This window comes from Lissotriton helveticus, chromosome 4_1 (genome assembly GCF_964261635.1).
Source record: "Lissotriton helveticus chromosome 4_1, aLisHel1.1, whole genome shotgun sequence".
Classification (NCBI taxonomy): domain Eukaryota; kingdom Metazoa; phylum Chordata; class Amphibia; order Caudata; family Salamandridae; genus Lissotriton; species Lissotriton helveticus.
The window spans coordinates 497,484,613-497,502,949 of record NC_136063.1 but is presented as its reverse complement, the minus strand read 5'-3'; the positions used below and the strand labels follow the sequence as shown (position 1 = coordinate 497,502,949).

General features: G+C 40.3%; 1 protein-coding gene across 2 annotated transcripts in view; it reads left to right on the top strand.

The window, feature by feature from the left end:
• The window catches only part of RALYL (RALY RNA binding protein like), a 1,751,515-nt gene that overhangs the window by 1,647,599 nt on the left and 85,579 nt on the right, over positions 1 to 18,337 (top strand). For both annotated transcript variants that reach the window (XM_078687094.1, XM_078687095.1), the window contains one exon: positions 4,301 to 4,464. In XM_078687094.1, coding sequence (XP_078543220.1) covers positions 4,301 to 4,464 — 164 coding nt within the window. The remainder of the gene's footprint in view (positions 1 to 4,300; positions 4,465 to 18,337) is intronic.

The following is an 18,337-nucleotide window of genomic DNA, read 5'->3' as shown; positions in this document are numbered from 1 at the left end:
AAGGACGTCTCAAGGACTCTGTGGAAACCATATGCAGTCAAGGCCATGCTCAAAGGATGACGTGTATGATTGGTTCGAGGCAGGGGGCATCAGAGATGTGAATGGCCACCCCAGGCTGTCAGTTAATATTATTTTGAAACTGATAACTCTACGGAATGCAATACAATGATAATGCAGCACAGTACAGTAATAGAACCTGATCCCCTGGCAATAACACTACATTCTGTTTGCGATCACTCAATAATTGCAAATACCTGAACACTAAAGCTCAAGGACAATGCAGTTACTGTGTCTGCGAACTGGTGCCTGTTTAAGCAGTGTTTGCAAACATCTCTTGTTCTTTATCACTAACCGATTAAAGGAGCAGTGCTCCCACCAAACGCGAGTTACGTTTTTCAGGGTCTCAATCCTCTACTCTTCATAAGCCTTCTGATCTCAAACACCAGAAACAAGCATACAAAATACAGTGTAACAATAACTGCAAATGACATGAACAGTGCTTCTGAGTTTGAGAAGTGCAGTACTGCAGCTAAGCAGAAAACCCTATCTCACACTTTAGTGTTAGTTGCTGTTGGTCCTATAAAATGGGATTTTGTGACCTGGGTCCTAGAGGCTCTGGTTACCCGCTCCTCACTCGTGGAGTTTTAGTCACTCATGTCTGTATCCAAGATGCCTGAGAAGTGGGAAGGATGCACTAGGTAAAATTAAGAAATCCTGTGACCTGGGCAGCAGCCGACAGCCAGTCGGTGCCATTCATTTCCCAAGGTTCAGCAAACCAACCAGGCTGGGGCACAATTTCTCTCCTTAGTAGGGTTTACGTGAAGAACATCCCCTGCCTTCTTTCCAGAATGCATTGTGGCGGCCAGCCCCAATTTAATGTGGACTACTCTGGTGAGAATCCAAGAGTAGTACCCCTCAGACAGGTCTTGTAATTAAAGAATAAGAGAGTGTGGAAAAAGTGAGGTTAGGCAGTCTTTGATCGCTTCTGTAGACCGCATCCATCCTCTAGCTTGAAAATGCTATAGCCTCTTATCCATACATTTGCTCACAATCAGCTATGGCTAGCACTAATGACAAGTGCAGAACTGCTGACCATGAAGCATCGCCAGTGAACACACTTTACAATGTTTGCCATCTTTATTGAAAACCTTATACAAATAATGCTTACAAACAATTCAAGTACACAAATAAATAATGCAAATGTCCTTACTCTGCTCAAACCTATTGAGTTTTTATTTCTATTTTGTAGACTGGTAGGCATCAAACCTGAATGTAGCTACTTTACCTCCAATAAAACTATACACCTGCAACCGGTCAGGGCTTCCACAGCGAGGGTTACCCCCACAAGACTACAGATCGGGGAGACCAATAAAGGTCCCCTGACCTCAGGGTACCAATGGTGCCCCTAACGAGCACTAACTATCCCGTTTGATGGATTCCTCAGGGACACAAGAAACAGACGCCTGTCTTGACAAAAAGAAAAAAAGGCAAAGGTGCCACCTCTGTTTGGATAATTCTCGACTTTCATCCATACATTTATGTTGTCTGTGTTCAGTTGTATAGCCTGGATTAGAGTTTTGCCAGTGAAATGTCTGACTTTCAATCGGAGGCGGCTCCTCCATTGGAGTAGAGGAGCGTTGCCCCACTTAAAATTTCCCCCAAAGCCCCAGAGATAAACAAAATGTCACTCCCCCCCCCCATTCTGAACCTAGCAGCAGGGAAGGTGGTGGGCTGGCTAAGGCACTGTTTAAAGTGAACACAAGGATCTGATAGACGGAGCGCTGAAACTTTTCAGACACTCGCTGAAACTTTTCAGACCCTCGTCCCCAGTCCCATATCAGAATTTAATCCATTATCATTCTTTAGCTCACTTTGCCACCCAATTCAGAACCAGCCATGTTCAAATCATTCTTGACCCTGTTCCTCATGGGAACAGTCCAGCCCGTATTGCCAAGCCAGGTTTACCCTGGACTGTAAGACAAGCCTTCTGGGACCGGTTTTGGGGAAACACCCCTCATCAGCCAGGCTAGCTTAAATCCAGTGGCAAAGTGATCAAGGGAACCACGTCTGGGCATACCTGGCACACTTAGGACAAATAAAGCAAACTCAAGAAGATGATGGACCCCCAAAACCGGTCACAGGATGCTTGTTTCAGGTCCAGGTAAGACCTAGCTTGGCAGTTCAGGCTGGACTGTTCCCATGAGGAACAGGGTCGAGACTGTTTTGCATATGCATTTCACTTTAAAACTCTCAACCCAGCTGTCTTAAGGTTGAGAGTAAGTGCAGGCCTCCAGAGCACTGTGGAGCGCCGAGTGAGGACGCTCCCACCAATCCTGGTGCTGCTCACATGGTGCATGTGAGCAGCGCCAGGATTGGGCAAGGGAGCTCCAGCATCGGTTCCATTAAAGAGGAGGTCCTGAGCGAGGACGTTGCATCAGGTAAGTTTTATTTTAATTTAATTTTTTAATAATATTTTGTGTGTGCCCATGCCCCCCGTTGATGTCAGCCGCCAATGCTATCAATACAATCTCTAACCCGCTATACAGTTGGTGAACGTGTTACTTCGTTCTGACTTCTCTGCCATAGCAGTTGTGGTGTCCTCAATAAAGTGCCAGTCTCTACCATTGGAGGAGCTACTTCAGGAGAGGAAACTTGTGGTTCAATTTCACCTAATGCCCTGTTGGATGGAAAAATAGCCGCCGTCCATGTGGTCCCTCAAAATATATTTCCGAATAGTCATTATGCAGGTGCAGCAAGAGGAATTACTATACTCCATGTGGAAGCAACTCAAGCCAAGTTCAGAGTTTTGTGAAGGGAGGAAGTGTCTGTTATTTTATGCAGACTTGCTGGACATAAAACACAAGCACATTCATGATAGGTGAGCACAGCTATGAAGGCTATCATATGATTGACCATAGGATATTAAAACCACAAGGAACTGACAGCTCTGTATTGTTGGAATCTAACTGAAGTTAGTTAAGGCATGTTTTCATACAGTGTAACTGAACTTTTTTTAGTTGAATTGTATTTTTCCTGACTCATTGTTTAATCAACCAATTAATTGATTGTCATCTGCATAGCAAACTAAAATAAAATCAAGGCCCAGATGTATCAAGCATGTGCATGTGGCACGTGTTAACAATGCAAATATGTAGCCACCTCGCATGGCTTTGTAAAGAAATGTAACACAGCGCAGCTACTACAGCAGCATTGTGTTACATTTCAAGCTGGGAGGTGCTCAATGGGAGGAGCATGGGTGTTCCCATGCACCCACCCATGGAATCTGGCACATTCCCAGATTTCTAAAGCTATGAAAATGCTACGCCTTCAATGAGGCAGCATGCATAGAAAGAGTAATATGCCTCTTTGGATTTTTTTGTGCAGGAAGGCGTCCCCATAAAGCGGAAACTCTTACACCATGATGCAAGGGTACCTGCGTTGGCGCTAGGCAGCACACAGTTCACCAGTCTAAGGCAAGAGCCCCCTTTCACGCAACTCAGCACAGCAATTTTGCTAGCCGCCGAGCACTGTGTGAAAGATTATTAAATATGCACGTAAATGAACAAGTCAGGATGGCAAGTGAAGAAACATGTTAACAAGCACCGACAAAGCCAATAGACTAGGCCATAGCCTCAATGCTATTGGCTTTGCCAGTGCTTACTTCCTTTGCTGTAGTTTATTATAACAGTATCAAGAATGTAACTCATAAGCCATCTTGAAACCGCAAACAATGAGAAAGTATAATAAAAAGCATTCCAAAATGTCCACTAGTATTTGCGCATGAATGGGGAAAGATGGGAAGCCACCCAGAAGAGATTTAATGAAACTTTAGGTCTGTCCCAAAGGACAGGCCTAAAAAGATCGGCACTAAGAAATGACACCTGAATGACTCCACATGCTCGGGTACACATTTTGCTTTATGGCAGATTCATATTATAGAGCACTTTATGCACATTCATTGTATTTCGAATATATTAATATCTGTGATACTGCGGTACAGAAAAATAATAATGAATCCAGCAAATAGAGTTCTCACCTTCCCCTGAGGCCCAGCGTGGAATGCTGTGCAATTATACCTGAACATGGCAGAGCTTGTAGTCATTATGGTATATACAAGAAGAACTGTGACTCTTCCCCCCCCACAAATGCATAATGAATATTTGCACTAATTGTTAAAGCAAGTTGGCCCTTACAATGCTGTGAGTATTCTCCTAATACAGACAGCCATCTGTGACAAAATTATCTAGAGTTTTCTTTTGACTGACAAGTTCTAAAAAACAAATGTCCCTTTTTTCCCTAGTTTGTTTGAATATCATGGTCGTGTCCCGCCTCCACTTCGTGCAGTCATCCCACTGAAGCGCCCTCGCATCTCAGTACCTCTGACTCGAAGGGCAAAAGCCCTATTTGCTCTAAAAGGAGGATCGCGATCAACATCAAGCGGGACCTCTTCGTCAGGATCAAAATGTGAGTGTCAGTGTCAACGAGGCTTCAGTATGGAGACATACTTATAAAATGGAAGCTGTTGTGTTTATGTAATTATTTATTTGTCTGCTTTTTCTAGAATGTATGCCCTGTATTGCCACAGGGTTGTTTTCACTGTGCATTATACAGTGTTATATCAATATAATTCTAATGGATTTAATGCTGATAATTTACATAGGAACATAAATATACATATATATACATCATGCAGAGGTTAAGTTGCACTCATGCTGTATGTCGTTTATGTAGCTTCTGGCTATATACATACATTCCCTCATCACTCAGGTGTAGAGTGCGCATGTCGTAATATATTACGGATCAATTTAAATGTGCAGAAACCCCTTTTCCTTCACCTCGCGAAGTTTGAAGTTGTTCTGGTTCTACCAATATTGAAAAAAGATTTACTCGCGCTTTTCACAGAATTCAGGGCCAGATTTATCGAAGTATTGCATTGCCTTTGCACCACGCAAGGTAACGCAACACAAAAGTCAGATTTATCAAGCCACACAAGGCCACCTTGCATGGCCTGCATGGCTTACAAAATCTGAGTTCAAAATAATGTTATTGAATTTTTTGTTTAGTACCAACTAATAAAGACAATACATAAAACATTATTAATTAGCAAAAAATACCTAAATAACATGTCAAAGATTAATCATCAATAATACAAAATTACAGTAGGTATTAAGATACTACATCATGAGAAGAAAATAAAAGGGGTAAGGGGGAGGAAGGGAAGGGGGAACAAATATAATAACTTTTACATAAGATGTATACAGAGCTAGACTAATGTATTTGAAGAAGATCTTATTTGAAATAAAGTCACCAATAAAGTTATAAATACAACATTATGAGGATAAATAGATAGCAATAGGTCCAAAAAGATTGATAAGCGTTTGAATTATGAATAATCCCTTTCATAGACAATTGACCACCTCTCCTAGTAAAGAGAAACCACGACCACCATGCATTGACAGATAATATAGAAACATCTTTCCAACAAAACGTAATGGATTTTAACGCAGCTGAGATTAGTAAATTGAAGCGTTTATGTTCAAAATCAAGTAGATCTTGAGATATAATAGCAGATTTACAGATTATTAATTGATAGGAAATATCGGAATGAAGCTTGAAACGTTTTGTTATGATATCCCAAACTTCAGACCAAAATTTAGAAACCAAAGGACAATCAAACAGCAAATGTTGTAATGTACCAGGAAGTAATTTACAATGCCAACAATCTGCAGAGGGAATAAGGTTAGCCTTAAATAAACTTGACGGAGTCCATAAACGATTATATAGGATATAGGAATTAGTTTGGTAAATTAAAACAGGTAGCCAACCAGATATACTACTGCGCCAAATATCCTTCCATGTGTCTATAGATAAAGAAAGTGAAAGTTCATTTTTCTAAAAAATTTAATATAATCTCTAAATTGCTACCTAAAGTATCTGATACTTTTTTATATAGGATGCTTACCCCATGAGATGAACTATTGACCGTTTGAATGTAAATTGATAAACCAGCTGTAACATTAGAAGGAATAGCATTGGGAAAGGAATCTAAGATTGAATTGCAGAGATATTGATATTTAATAAGGTCAGAGTTATGTAAGCCAAATTTTTCTTGTAATTTTTCAAAGAGATAAAGGTGTTATTGAAATAGACATCTTTGAGATAAAAAATGCCAGCTTTAATCCATGAATACCAGAAAGTAATACTTCTGTTCAGTTTAATAACACAACTATAACATAAGGATACTTCATTAATATTATTCATGGGAACGAGAAAAATTAAATCAAGATCATTAAACAACATTTTAGTAGATTTAATAATAACAGATTTTTGAAACAGAGTAACCTTGTTAGACATAGACATCAAAGCAGGCAATAGAAATGGACGTTTTATTGTTTTCTCAATACATAACCATGCAGGAGAATCTTGTAAAAAAGAGTGATTAAACCATAATGAACTTTGTTTTAAAATAAAAGCTTTATGGTAAAGAAAAAAGTCTGGGATACCAAATCCAGCATTACTTTTAGGTATTTTTAAGTTTTTATAACTGATACGAGGAGCTTTGTTATTCCATAAAAATTTTGGTAACAATTTATCAATATCCTTATAAAACCGTAATGGAAATTGTGTAGGGAGCATGGCAAGGGTATAAAAGATTTTGGGAGCAATAGTCATTTTAATGGAATCCATTCTACCCCACTATGAAAGATGTAGTGATGCCCATTTAGACGTTTTGTTTTTAATATGATTTAAGATGAAATCACTATTTAAATTCATTGTTGATTTTATAGATGAGGAAAATAAAATTTCACAATATTTTAATGTATTCTTTTGCCATATATTGTCACGCATTGGCAACATATCGATAGTGCAATAAACATTTAAAGGAAAAAAATCTGTTTTGTTGGTGTTTAAAGTGTATCTCGATACTGTAGAATAATTTGTTATAACATCCATTAATGAGGGTAACGATAATATAGGGTCACTACCAAATAAAAGTACATCATCCGCATAAGCAAGTGTTTTAACAATACCATCCTTAATATTGAGTCCCTTAAAATTATCACATTTTCTTATAGAGGCAAGAAAAAGTTCAATGCCAATTAAGAATAAGAGAGGTGAAAAGGGGCAACCTTGTCGTGTACCGCTAAAAAGCGAAAATTGATTTGATATTTGGCCATTAATAAATAAACGAGCAGTAGGGGCAAAATAAAGAGGTGAAATCATTCGTATAAAAGTATCTCCAAAATTAAAAGAGGATAGCGTATAAAATGAAAATTGCCAATGGATTTTATCAAATGCTTTTTCAGCATCTAAGGCTAGAATTCCAGATGGTAACGTTAAAGTAGGACTTTGTTCAATAATATGTAGTAAAGTTCTTGTATTATTAGCAGAATATCTATTCTTCATAAAACTAAACTGGTCAGGGTGAATATTAGAATTTAATATGGGGGACAATCTAGTAGCAAGTACTTTAGCATATAATCTACAATCTTGATTAATTAGGAATATAGGACAATAATTAGATACAAGAGTGGGATCTTTATCTGGTTTTGGAAGTACTATAATTAGAGCTTCTGTAAAAGAACCAGAGGTAGTTCCTGTAGATCCAAAAAATGAAAATAGTTGGTATAAAAAAGGTAAAAGGTGTGATTGAAATTCTTTATAAAATTCCGATGGAATCCCATCAGGACCAGGAGATTTATTCTTTTTAAGGGATCTTATAACTGTTAAGATTTCATCTTTAGTAATAGGCGCATCAAGTCCAATTCTATCGGAATGTAACATTTTAGGAAATTTACAGGAATTTAAGGAGGAATTAATTAAGGAAACATCCTGAAAATCGGGTTTATTATATAATGCAGAATAGAAAGTAAAAAATTCATTAACAATTTCATTGTGAGAAAGAGCAATGTTACAATGAGGACCATGAATTGAGGTAATTTGAGTTTTATCTTTTTTTACACGTAAATATTTAGCTCATAGTCTACCGGATTTATTGGCATTAAAACTAAATCTGGCTTTAGCATTAGAGATCTAGATACCTGCTAGTTTACTTAGGAGTGAATAAAATTCATAACACAATTTTTGTAACTTAAATTTATATTGAGGATTATTGGATGTAATAAAAAGTCATTCACAGTTTGCAATCTGTGTTTGAAGGCTCTTAGAATTGGCATGAAAGGTTTTATTTTCGTAGGCCATAATAGATATAGATGCACCTCTTATATAAGATTTGAAGGCATCCCATCTGTTAACCATAGAAGTAGAACCTTCAGGATTGAGTAAAAAAAATTCTCGAATGGCTGATAAAAGTTTAGGTTTGTTATACTCATTTAATATTATACCAGTGTTCATTCGCCACCTAGATCATTTAGTAAAATTTGATTCCAAATTTAAAACCAAAGAAATCATAGCATGATCTGAGATATCAATATTACCAATACTAGGAGTAGTTATTGAACTAATTATTTGCCTGGAAACCAATAAACAATCAATTCTAGAATGGGTATTGTGAGGATTAGAGAAAAAACGTAAAACTTTTTTCTGTAGGAAAATGTAATCTCCAAATACCAGCTAACTTAGTGGCCTGAATAAATGAATTGAAAGCAAAATAAACTTTAGAAGGGTGAAACTTAGTATGATATAATCTATCTAATAAAGGGTCAGATATAACATTAAAATCACCTCCAACAATTAAAGGAGCATTACTGACCTTCAGGACCTCTGTCGTAAGATTAGTCCAAAAACAGTGTCAACCGCTGTACGGCCATAAACATTTAATAAAAATAGAAATGAGTCATGAACTTTAATTTTAACTATATATATATATATATATATCTACCATCCTTGTCAGAAGTTTTACGCAGAATTTGACAATGTAGTTTTTTTGCCAAAAAATAGCAACACCATTTTTTTTACCATTAGCAAGAGAAGAGACAATAGTATCTACCCATTTCTTCTTCATATAATCTAAAATGTTATCATCAATATGAGTCTCATGTAAAAAAACAAACATCCGCTTTGCGACTACTTAGATAATCTAGAATCTTTGTACGCTTAACTGGATGGCGCAAACCTTTAACATTAATGAAACTATTTTAATATTATGTGTACAAGCCATAATAGAAGAAAGGAAAAAAGTAGATCCAAGTAAGGAAGAAGGATAGGAAAAAGGAAAGAACATGGAAAAAACGACAAACAGAGGACAAAAGGTGTGAAATTTGAAACGCGCACAAGCGTTACAAGCATGACCAGAACCGCTGTAGCCCTTGATAAAGAAATTTCAGTATTATGTCAGAAAATACATAACTGGTGAAAATCATGTAGCAGAGTCATTAGTATCCATTGAATGCTGTGTCTGATGATCCAGAAAACGTCTCAAGTCTTCTGGACGCTGAAAAGATTTTGAGAAGTTATCCTTCCAAATGCACATCGTCGATGGATCAAAGAGACCATATTTATAGCCTAGACTCCGTAGTTAGGGGCGAAGCGCAGTGAATTCTTTGCGAATTGAAACAGTTTCTTTGGCGAAGTCTTGATGAATAAATATTTTATGACCATTTACCATCAAGGAAGGTATTTCTCTAGCCGCTTTTCTGATTAAGACCAAATGGTGATGTCGAAGAACTTTAAAAATCATTTGTCGCGGTTTTGTAGGAAGAGGGTTCCTATGTGAGGGAATCCTGTGAGCCTTATCAATTTCAAACTTTTCTGAGAATTCAATTTGTAAAAGACCAGGCAATAAATTCTCTAAGTATAATCTACAGTTATTTCCCTCAACATCTTCATGTAAATTAAATATACGCAGGTAATATTGTCTATTACAATTTTCCAAATCCAATAATGTTGAACACATAGGTGAAATTTTTGCAACAAGTGGAGTAAAAGCGTCAAGTTTGACTTTATTATCCTGTATTTTGATTGAATTATCCGATATTTTCATTGACAGGCTTGCCATTTCTTTGCGCACATTTTTAACTTCAGAAGCAATAGTATCAGTATTAATGCGAAGAGCGTGAATTTCTTCCAATATTAATGATAGTGAAGGCTCAGAAGACTCTACTACTTTAGATTTAGTAGGAGGAGGGGAAACTTGCTGCCTCCTTTTATTATTGATAGAATCGTTGCTTTCCATTTTGAAGTAAAAAGATGTAGAAATATCATTGTGGACACAAAATAAAGTGTTAAGAAGTTAAAGCACTGAAAATAAGCAAGAAATGTCTGGTGCAGCAGATAAAATGGGCTGGGGGAGTGGCTAGGCCCAAGCCAGGCCCTTTCCTGGAAGTTCACTCCGCCCCTTGACTGAGAGCTGGGTTGTACTGTGCAGGGAGCAGATACCAGACAGAAGAAAAACCCACTTCCGCTGAGCATAAATCCCCAAAATCGCTCCACAACAAAGGTGAGTCCTTCACAGAAGCAGCGACCTCCTCCAAACTACTTTTCTGGCAGAAAATCGGTGTTAGAAGCTCAAAAGAGATCCATCTTGGATCACGCGCTCCCGCGAATCCTATGGCTTACAAAATCTGGAGTAACGCAAGGCAGCGCAAGTCGCTGCCATGCATTACTCTGCCCCAGGGAGGCGTTCCATGGATGGAGCGTGGATGTATCCATGCATCCACTCATGGATTTTGGCGCCATACTAGATTTACCATAAGTGTCAGACGTGGGAATGTGTCAAAATGCTGTGCCTTCCCACGGGAGGCGTAACAAGGCGAAATGTATTTATTTATTCTTATGTTTTCCTCTTTCTGCATGTGCTGCATTTTGCAGCACACTTAGAAAGAGGAAAAAGTCTCCCAGGATTGTTTTTGTGCTGGCAGGTGTCCCTTCCTACACAAAAACAATTCTGTCTGCAACGCCGGCACCTTTGCACCATGGTGCAAGGGTGCCTACATTGGCGCTAGGCAGCAAATGTTGCGCTAGTGCAAGGAGGGGACAGGAATTTGCTATATAATGTTAAATATGGCCCATTCCTGCCCTCTCCCGGTTATGCGAGTTATTGTGCTGTGCTGTATTGTGTGACATTCTGATAGATCTGCCCCTCAATCTCAAACCATTTCCAGGGTGGCACGGGGTAAAGATGAGGTCATTAATTCCCATAAAACCATGTTTGTGGTTGTTCACAAGATTTGAAGCCAAGCCACGGGTCGGAATATCCACACCACACCTCTTGCAGGAACTGTACTCCCATATAATATTAAACCTTTGTCGGCATAATATAACGTGAATAAAAAGGTTGTTGAGTGCAAGGTCGTCTTCTTGAATTCCTTGCAGTGGAATATCGAGCCATTTGCACTTTGACATCAAATTTACATCTGAAAATGGCCCTATGAATCAGAACCCCTTTGCCTCTTTTTCACTAGTCGAAGTTTACCTTACATCTGAGAACAGCCTTGTGAATGCTGAGGCTGTTTTCAATTAAGTTATCTACTCAAAAATGTCACTTAACCCTATTTAAGACTGCACAGTTTCCTCTGGACCTTAATTAGTACACTATCGTGGTACTCCCTAAGGAAGGTAGACCGTCGGATTGATGGTCTTCATATCAGCCTATCTCTTTGCTGAATACAGAAAGTAAGATTCAAGCCAAAATTCTGGCCACCCGACTACTTTGGGTGATTGCAGGCTTGGTCCACCCAGACCAGGCGGGATTTAACTCGGTACCGGCGACGTGGTTAAATCTGCGGCTACTGCAGTTGTGATTAGACACCTTCCCTAGTGTCCATACAGAATGGAGTTGGAATAGTAATTATACTATTCCAACTTCCAGCGCCCCCCTCCGCAAGTCGGTGTCCGACTTGCGGAGTAATGGTATGCGGAATCACAACTGTGATGCTGGGCAAATCACTTTGTGTCCTTATGTAACGTAACTGGTGCTATGTAAAGCGCTCTGATACCCGATTCGGGTCAAGTTTGCACTATATAAAACTTTGAAAAAAAAGGTATATTCGTGGTACAGGTGATTGGAGCAGTTTTACAGACTTTTGCACGTTGGTGTAGAACCTGAGAGGGGTGCTTGTTGTCACATCTGTTGTTTGTGCTTTGCGTGGAACCGTTGGTGTGATGGTGAGCTGATATTGTGGGGTTCCCTCAGGTGACGAATGCCCCGGATAATTGGACTTTTATGCTGATGATGCGCTGGTGTATGTGGCTAACCCAGACTGTTCACCTCTGGTGATACTATCGGTGTTCCAGATTTCTTTATTCATATTTGTGGTATCGCATAGACTGGAACAAGTTAGAGCTTCATCAGCTGGATGACAGGGTGGGGTGGCATCTGTTGGTATGGAGGTCATGACTGAAATGAAGCGCTTCTTGTATTTTAATTTGGGGAGAGTCCTGTGAGGTTTCCAGTCGTCGCAGAGTGTGCGGGTGCTTCCCCTAATCCTGATGGCCCGGCCAGCATTTTTTAAGATGATTACCCGGCCCAAGCTGCTTTAGATGCTCCAGAATGGCCCCTCTCCGGTCCCGGAGTGCTATTTTCTTAGCCTAGACAGGACCCTCCTATGGGATAGCAGCACTCCCAGAGTAGTGCTGTAAATACTGTACTGCTTGTTCTACAATGGAGGATTGGTGTGATGACCTGTCTTCCTCTGTATTCTGGTTCCATGTTGGAACCTAGTGCTTGGAACCACATGACACCAAGGTTCCCATAACTGGTCATTCCAGGATTGTCAGTTGTGAGCTGACTGTTGGTTGGGGCTGAATAAATATAACCTATTGGACACAATACTGTGTATATTCCACTTTATTACACTGGCGACGAGGATGGGATCTACTCGTGCAGGACAGCCTCAACAACAGGAGATTAGCTAAATACTAAGAGAAAACCTCACGTGACTGGTATGTCGATGAAGGAAGATTGATCAACATCTCCATGGTACAGCTGTCACCCAGCGAAGAAAACGCAGTGAAGGAGGTGGAGAACGTCGAAAACGCGACGAAAATCGGCAAAGAGGATTGCATCCGGTGAAACAACAGTTTGGAGTGAGACATTAAAAGGGTATCAACCTCAATGGTGAAGGAGGACAGAAGGACCTGTTGCAAGGAAAGCGAATGAAAACTGGAAGTAGAGAAAAGTTGTGAGAGCAAGGTGGATGGAGTAAGTGACTCGAACTTGGAGTAGTACTGAGAACTGCCGAAAAGGAAAACCAGACTCATTTTTTTTAAGTTCTACATTGTGGAACTTGAAGCCTGTCGACGGTGATAGGCACACCTTTGAGGGAAGGGTGGGGGATCATTGTTGTTTGTGGTTAAAAAGTAGAATAAGAGTAAGAGTGTTGAGTGGAGCTTGGGCAGTAAAATGCAGAATGTAACTGCACCCCCCTTCTTTCTGATGGAACCAGGAGAACCACTCATTAGGTGGAAAAAATGGAAAAAAATATTTGAAAATTACGCAAGGGTGTGTGGTGCAAATTTGAGTGGTGAAAGGAAGCATGCTTTATTGATGCATTGTTTGGGCGGAGAAGGCCAGGAGATTTTGGAGACTCTTCCAGTCATTCCTCAAGCAGAACAAAGAGGATTGAATGAGTATGAGGTGTGTGCTAGGCAGTTGGATTTACATTATCTTCCTAAAGTGAGTACAATCATGGAAAGGTACTATTTCGGGTTACGGGAGCAGGGTAAGGAAGAGAGTGTTGAGGAGTACATTACAGCACTAAGAAAGTTAGCTTCAAGTTGCAACTTTGGGGGTTTGGTGGAAGAACGAATTAGAGATCAGTTTGTTTTGAGATGTGTGAGTGATAAGATAAGGGAAGAGTTGTGGCTAAAGGATGAACCTGCATTGGAAGAGGTGGTAGGTATTGCAAAAAGGGTTGAGCACATGTTAAAATGCGTTGGAGAACTAAGCAAGGAAAAAAAGGAGGAAAAGTCAAGTAGTTCTTCAACGCAGGAAGTGGTGTGTCAGGCTGTGAAGAGAGAGGATGAGAAGAAAAAAAAAGAAGTGTGTGTGGAGGAAAAGTTGAAAGGGGAGGTTGATGGTGGTGCTTCTAAAATACAGACAAGTAGGAAGTTCACAACTCCTTTTCAAGGAACTTGTTATAGATGTGGGAGATATGGACATATGGCTAATGCGAGAGAGTGTCCTGCTCTTAAATTCAATTGCAATGTGTGTGGTAGAAAGGGACACATTGGTAGAAATTGCAGAACAAGAGTTGGGAGAGATACGAAGACTGAGACTAAATTGGTTAGCTTTCAGATTAATGATGATGTCGTTGAACATCCTTCTGATTATGTGTTGATTGGGAAAGCAAGTGTGTTGATGAAATTTGATTCATGCTCACATGTTACTTTTATTTCAAACGAGGTGTTTGAAAATGTGTTTGGAAAGGAAAAGTCTTTGTGTAAACCAGATATAAGACCAACAGGTTATCAAGAACATCCCATAAAAATAATGGGTTACTTTTTGACTGCATTGAATATAAGGGGAGGTACACAGAAGCAAAAGTTTATGTGGTAAACAGGGGGACAACTTGTTGAGTTGGTCTCATCAGGCAAGGTTGGGTGTAAGCCTCAATCCAAATGCTCATCCTGTTATTCAAGTACAGGCTGTAGACAATGTGGAGAACAAGTTCATAAAGAACTTCAAAGAGTTATTCAGTGAAAAACTGGGATGTATAAAAGGGTACAATCACAACATCAAACTGAAGTTGGGTGCGGTGCCTGTGGCTGCTAAAGTAAGACGCATTCCAATTTGTGTAAAGGATGTCGTGGGTAAAGAAATTGAGAAGTTGTTGGCAACTGGGGTTATACAACCAGTAGAAGCTACTGAGTGGCTCGCACCAATTGTGGTCGCAAGAAAGCCTAATAATGAGATTCGGCTGTGTGTTGACCTTCGTGCTTTAAATAAAGAGGTGATAGTTGACAAGTACCCTTTGCCAAACATAGAGGAGTTGGTTTCTACATTAGATGGTGCATGCTATTTCACCACCTTAGATATGGCTTCGGCCTATCACCAAGTTCCGTTAAAAAAGGAGTGTCAAGAGCTTACTAGTTTCATTACACCTATGGGTGCATTCAAGTTCTTAAGAATGCCTTTTGGGCTGGTTTCAGCTGCCTCGGTATTCCAGAGAATTATGGAAGACCTGTTCAAAGGAATACAGGGGGTAAGATGTTATCAGGATGATGTTCTCATTTCTGGTAAGAATGAACAGGAACATGATGAGAGAGTTTGCCTGGTGTTGAAGAATATGTTGGAAGTTGGTTTAACTCTGCGTCAGAGCAAGTGCAAGTTTGGTGTCAATGAGCTAGATTATTTGGGCCACCACATTTCAAGGAAGGGCATATCTCCAAAGAAGGATCTTGTGGAAACTATTGAAAAATTGAAGGAACCTTGTTCAAAAGAAGAGGTTTCATCATTTTTGGGCATGGCAGAATTTTACAATAAGTTTGTCAGAAACTTCGCAGATAAGACTGTCAATATGAGGAAAATCATGTGTAAAAATGTTGTGTTTAATTGGACTGAGGAGTGCAGCAGAGAGTTTGATCAGGTGAAGATGGATCTGAGGAATGCACCAAATTTACAGGCGTTTGTTCCAGGGGATCCGACGTTTATTGTAACAGATGCTAGCAGTAAGGGTCTGGGTGCTTTGTTGTTACAGGTGAGGAAAGACAAGGAGGTCTTGATAGCTTGTGCTTCGAGATGTTTGAAGGGAGCAGAGTTGAATTACTCTGTCATAGAGAAAGAGGCGCTAGGTATATATTGGGCTGTGAATAAATTCAGGAAGTTTGTTTGGGGTTCCTCTTTTACCGTCAGGTCTGATCACAAACCACTAAAGGAAGTGTTTGAAAAAAGGGGTTAGACTCCATCTCGGCAAGAATAAGGAGATGGGTAATTTCTTTGCAGGAGTTTGTGTTCAGGTTCGAGTATATCCCAGGAAAAACTAATGTCTCAGCAGATTGCCTGTCTAGGCTGGTGGATGTTGTAGACAATGTTGAGGAAGCTTTAACAGACGATTTTGAGAGTGAATTAAAGGTGTGTGATGTTACCTTGGGGGCGGTGAAGGAAGATGCTTGGAGAGATGAGCTGAGTAAGGATGAGGATTTGAAGGAAGTCATTAAATTGTTGGAAGGTGGTAGGTCTCGTTCTTTAAAGAAACCTTGGTCTTTGATTGCTGATGAGTTGGCAGTGGTAGATGGTTTACTCATGAGAGGTACTAGGTTAGTCCCTCCAGTTAATCTCAGAAGTGTGCTGGTGGACATGTCTCATGAGGGACACTTGGGTATTTCAAAGACGAAAGAACACATACGAATGGATTTCTGGTGGCCTGGTATCGATTTGTTGGTGGAACGCACTGTTAGAGATTGCTCTTCTTGTCAGGCGAGTGATAAAGTTTTGAGGACTAGGTCTTCTCCAATGGTTTGCAGGAGGTTGCCTAGGTCCCCCTGGGATGAAATCGCAATTGATATTGTGGGGACTTTACATGGTGAGCATCAAACTCCTTTTATGTTGGTTTTATTGGATTTGTATTCTAGGTGGGTTGAGGTTAGTTTGGTAAGGGAGATTACAAGTGAATCTGTTATTTCCTTTTTGGAGTCTGTATTTAAACATGAGAGTTTTCCGAACTCCATACTTTCTGACAATGGGCCACAATTTTGTTCAGGGAAAGTTGAGGAGTATCTCAGTAAGTGTGGCATTATTCACAAGAAGATTTCTTTGTATCATCCTGAGGCAAATGGTGCTTTGGAGAGACTCAACAAAACTTTGAAGGAAAGCATTCAGTTGGCTAGGGTCAACAATTTGGACTGGAGAAAGGAGTTACAGAATAGAATTTCAGCATATCGATTCTCTCCTCACTCAACTACAGGAAAAACTCCGTATGAACTTTTCAAGGGTAGGGCACCTAACACTTGTTTATGTCCTGCCTGGATGGCTGCAGACAAGGGTGTAAAAAATAATGAGGTGGGTGCATGGAGAGAAAGGGAATTGGAACTACAGAGGAAAAGGAAAATATATGTGGATAGGAGAAATTCTGCAAAGGATTCCAAATTCGTGGTGGGGGAGGTTGTTAAGATCAGGGCTCCTGTGGGCTGTCAAAATTGGTTGAAGTTTTCTGTTCCTAGAACCATTGTAAAAATTTTCAAAAATGCTGTAAAGACGGAGGATGGTCGTATCTGGAACAATAGTCGTGTTTCTCATTTTGGGGGAAAAGGGATATGTGATGATATTGTTGCTGTTCCTGATCTGCGTTCTAATCATTCTCGCAAGAGTGTGAGAGTATGCAAGCCTCCTGTTCACTTACGTGATTATGTCTAGGTAGTTTCTGCTTTGTTTTTCTTATCTTTTTGTTGTCTACTTCATTGCTGGACATGTAAACCTGTTTAATGTTTAAGAGGGAGAAGTGTGATGACCTGTCTTCCTCTGTATTCTGGTTCCATGTTGGAACCTAGTGCTTGGAACCACATGACACCAAGGTTCCCATAACTGGTCATTCCAGGATTGTCAGTTGTGAGCTGACTGTTGGTTGGGGCTGAATAAATATAACCTATTGGACACAATACTGTGTATATTCCACTTTATTACATTTGGCACTGCCCGATATGAGAGCCTACCATAGGGCTGCACAGCTACAGGTTTTTAATGCATGAGGACACAGTCCACATGACAAACTGGCATTCCGTGTGGAGAGGGTAGCCATGGAATGAAGACCTATCTCCACTATTTCTATGCGAGGCAGGCTGGCAGGTTCTGCTGGGGCCCATACTGGCAATGCTGGGGGCATGGGATAAGGCAGTGAGAGACTTGTGGTGGCAGGTTAGATGCACGCTGGCTACTCCTTTGTGGAGGGGCACGATCTTGCCTGAGGTGGCCAGGTTCACTTGCTTCCATCGATGGGAGCGGATTGGAATAAAGATGTTGAGTGATCTGGTTTCTTTGGACGGTGAGATCAACATGTTTGAAGCACCACAGCAGGAGTATGCTCTGCCCCCCCTCAGCAGTACCGGTACCTACAGCTTTGAGAGACCTTAGGGGAGACTCTCCCAGAGGGCAGCCCTTTGAAAACCTGGGTTCCTGGAGGGGAAATTATGAATAAGGTGGTGTCCCAGCTATATCGAGTTATCCTGAATAACTCCCCAGATACTCTTGGAAAGCGCCAGACACAGTGGGAGGCGGATGTTGGGCCCCTAGAGGATATAGGGCCCGATGTAGGACACCAAATACCGCACGGTAACGGCCGATTTCGGCCGTTACTGTCCAGTATTTGGCTTTTAAAATGTAGGGGGCCTTAAATTTACCGATTCGGTAAATTTACCGATACGGTAAAATACAGAATCGGTAAATTTACCGAATTGGTAAATCTAGATGTAGGTAGCACTGAAAACAGTGCCACAGGCCCTT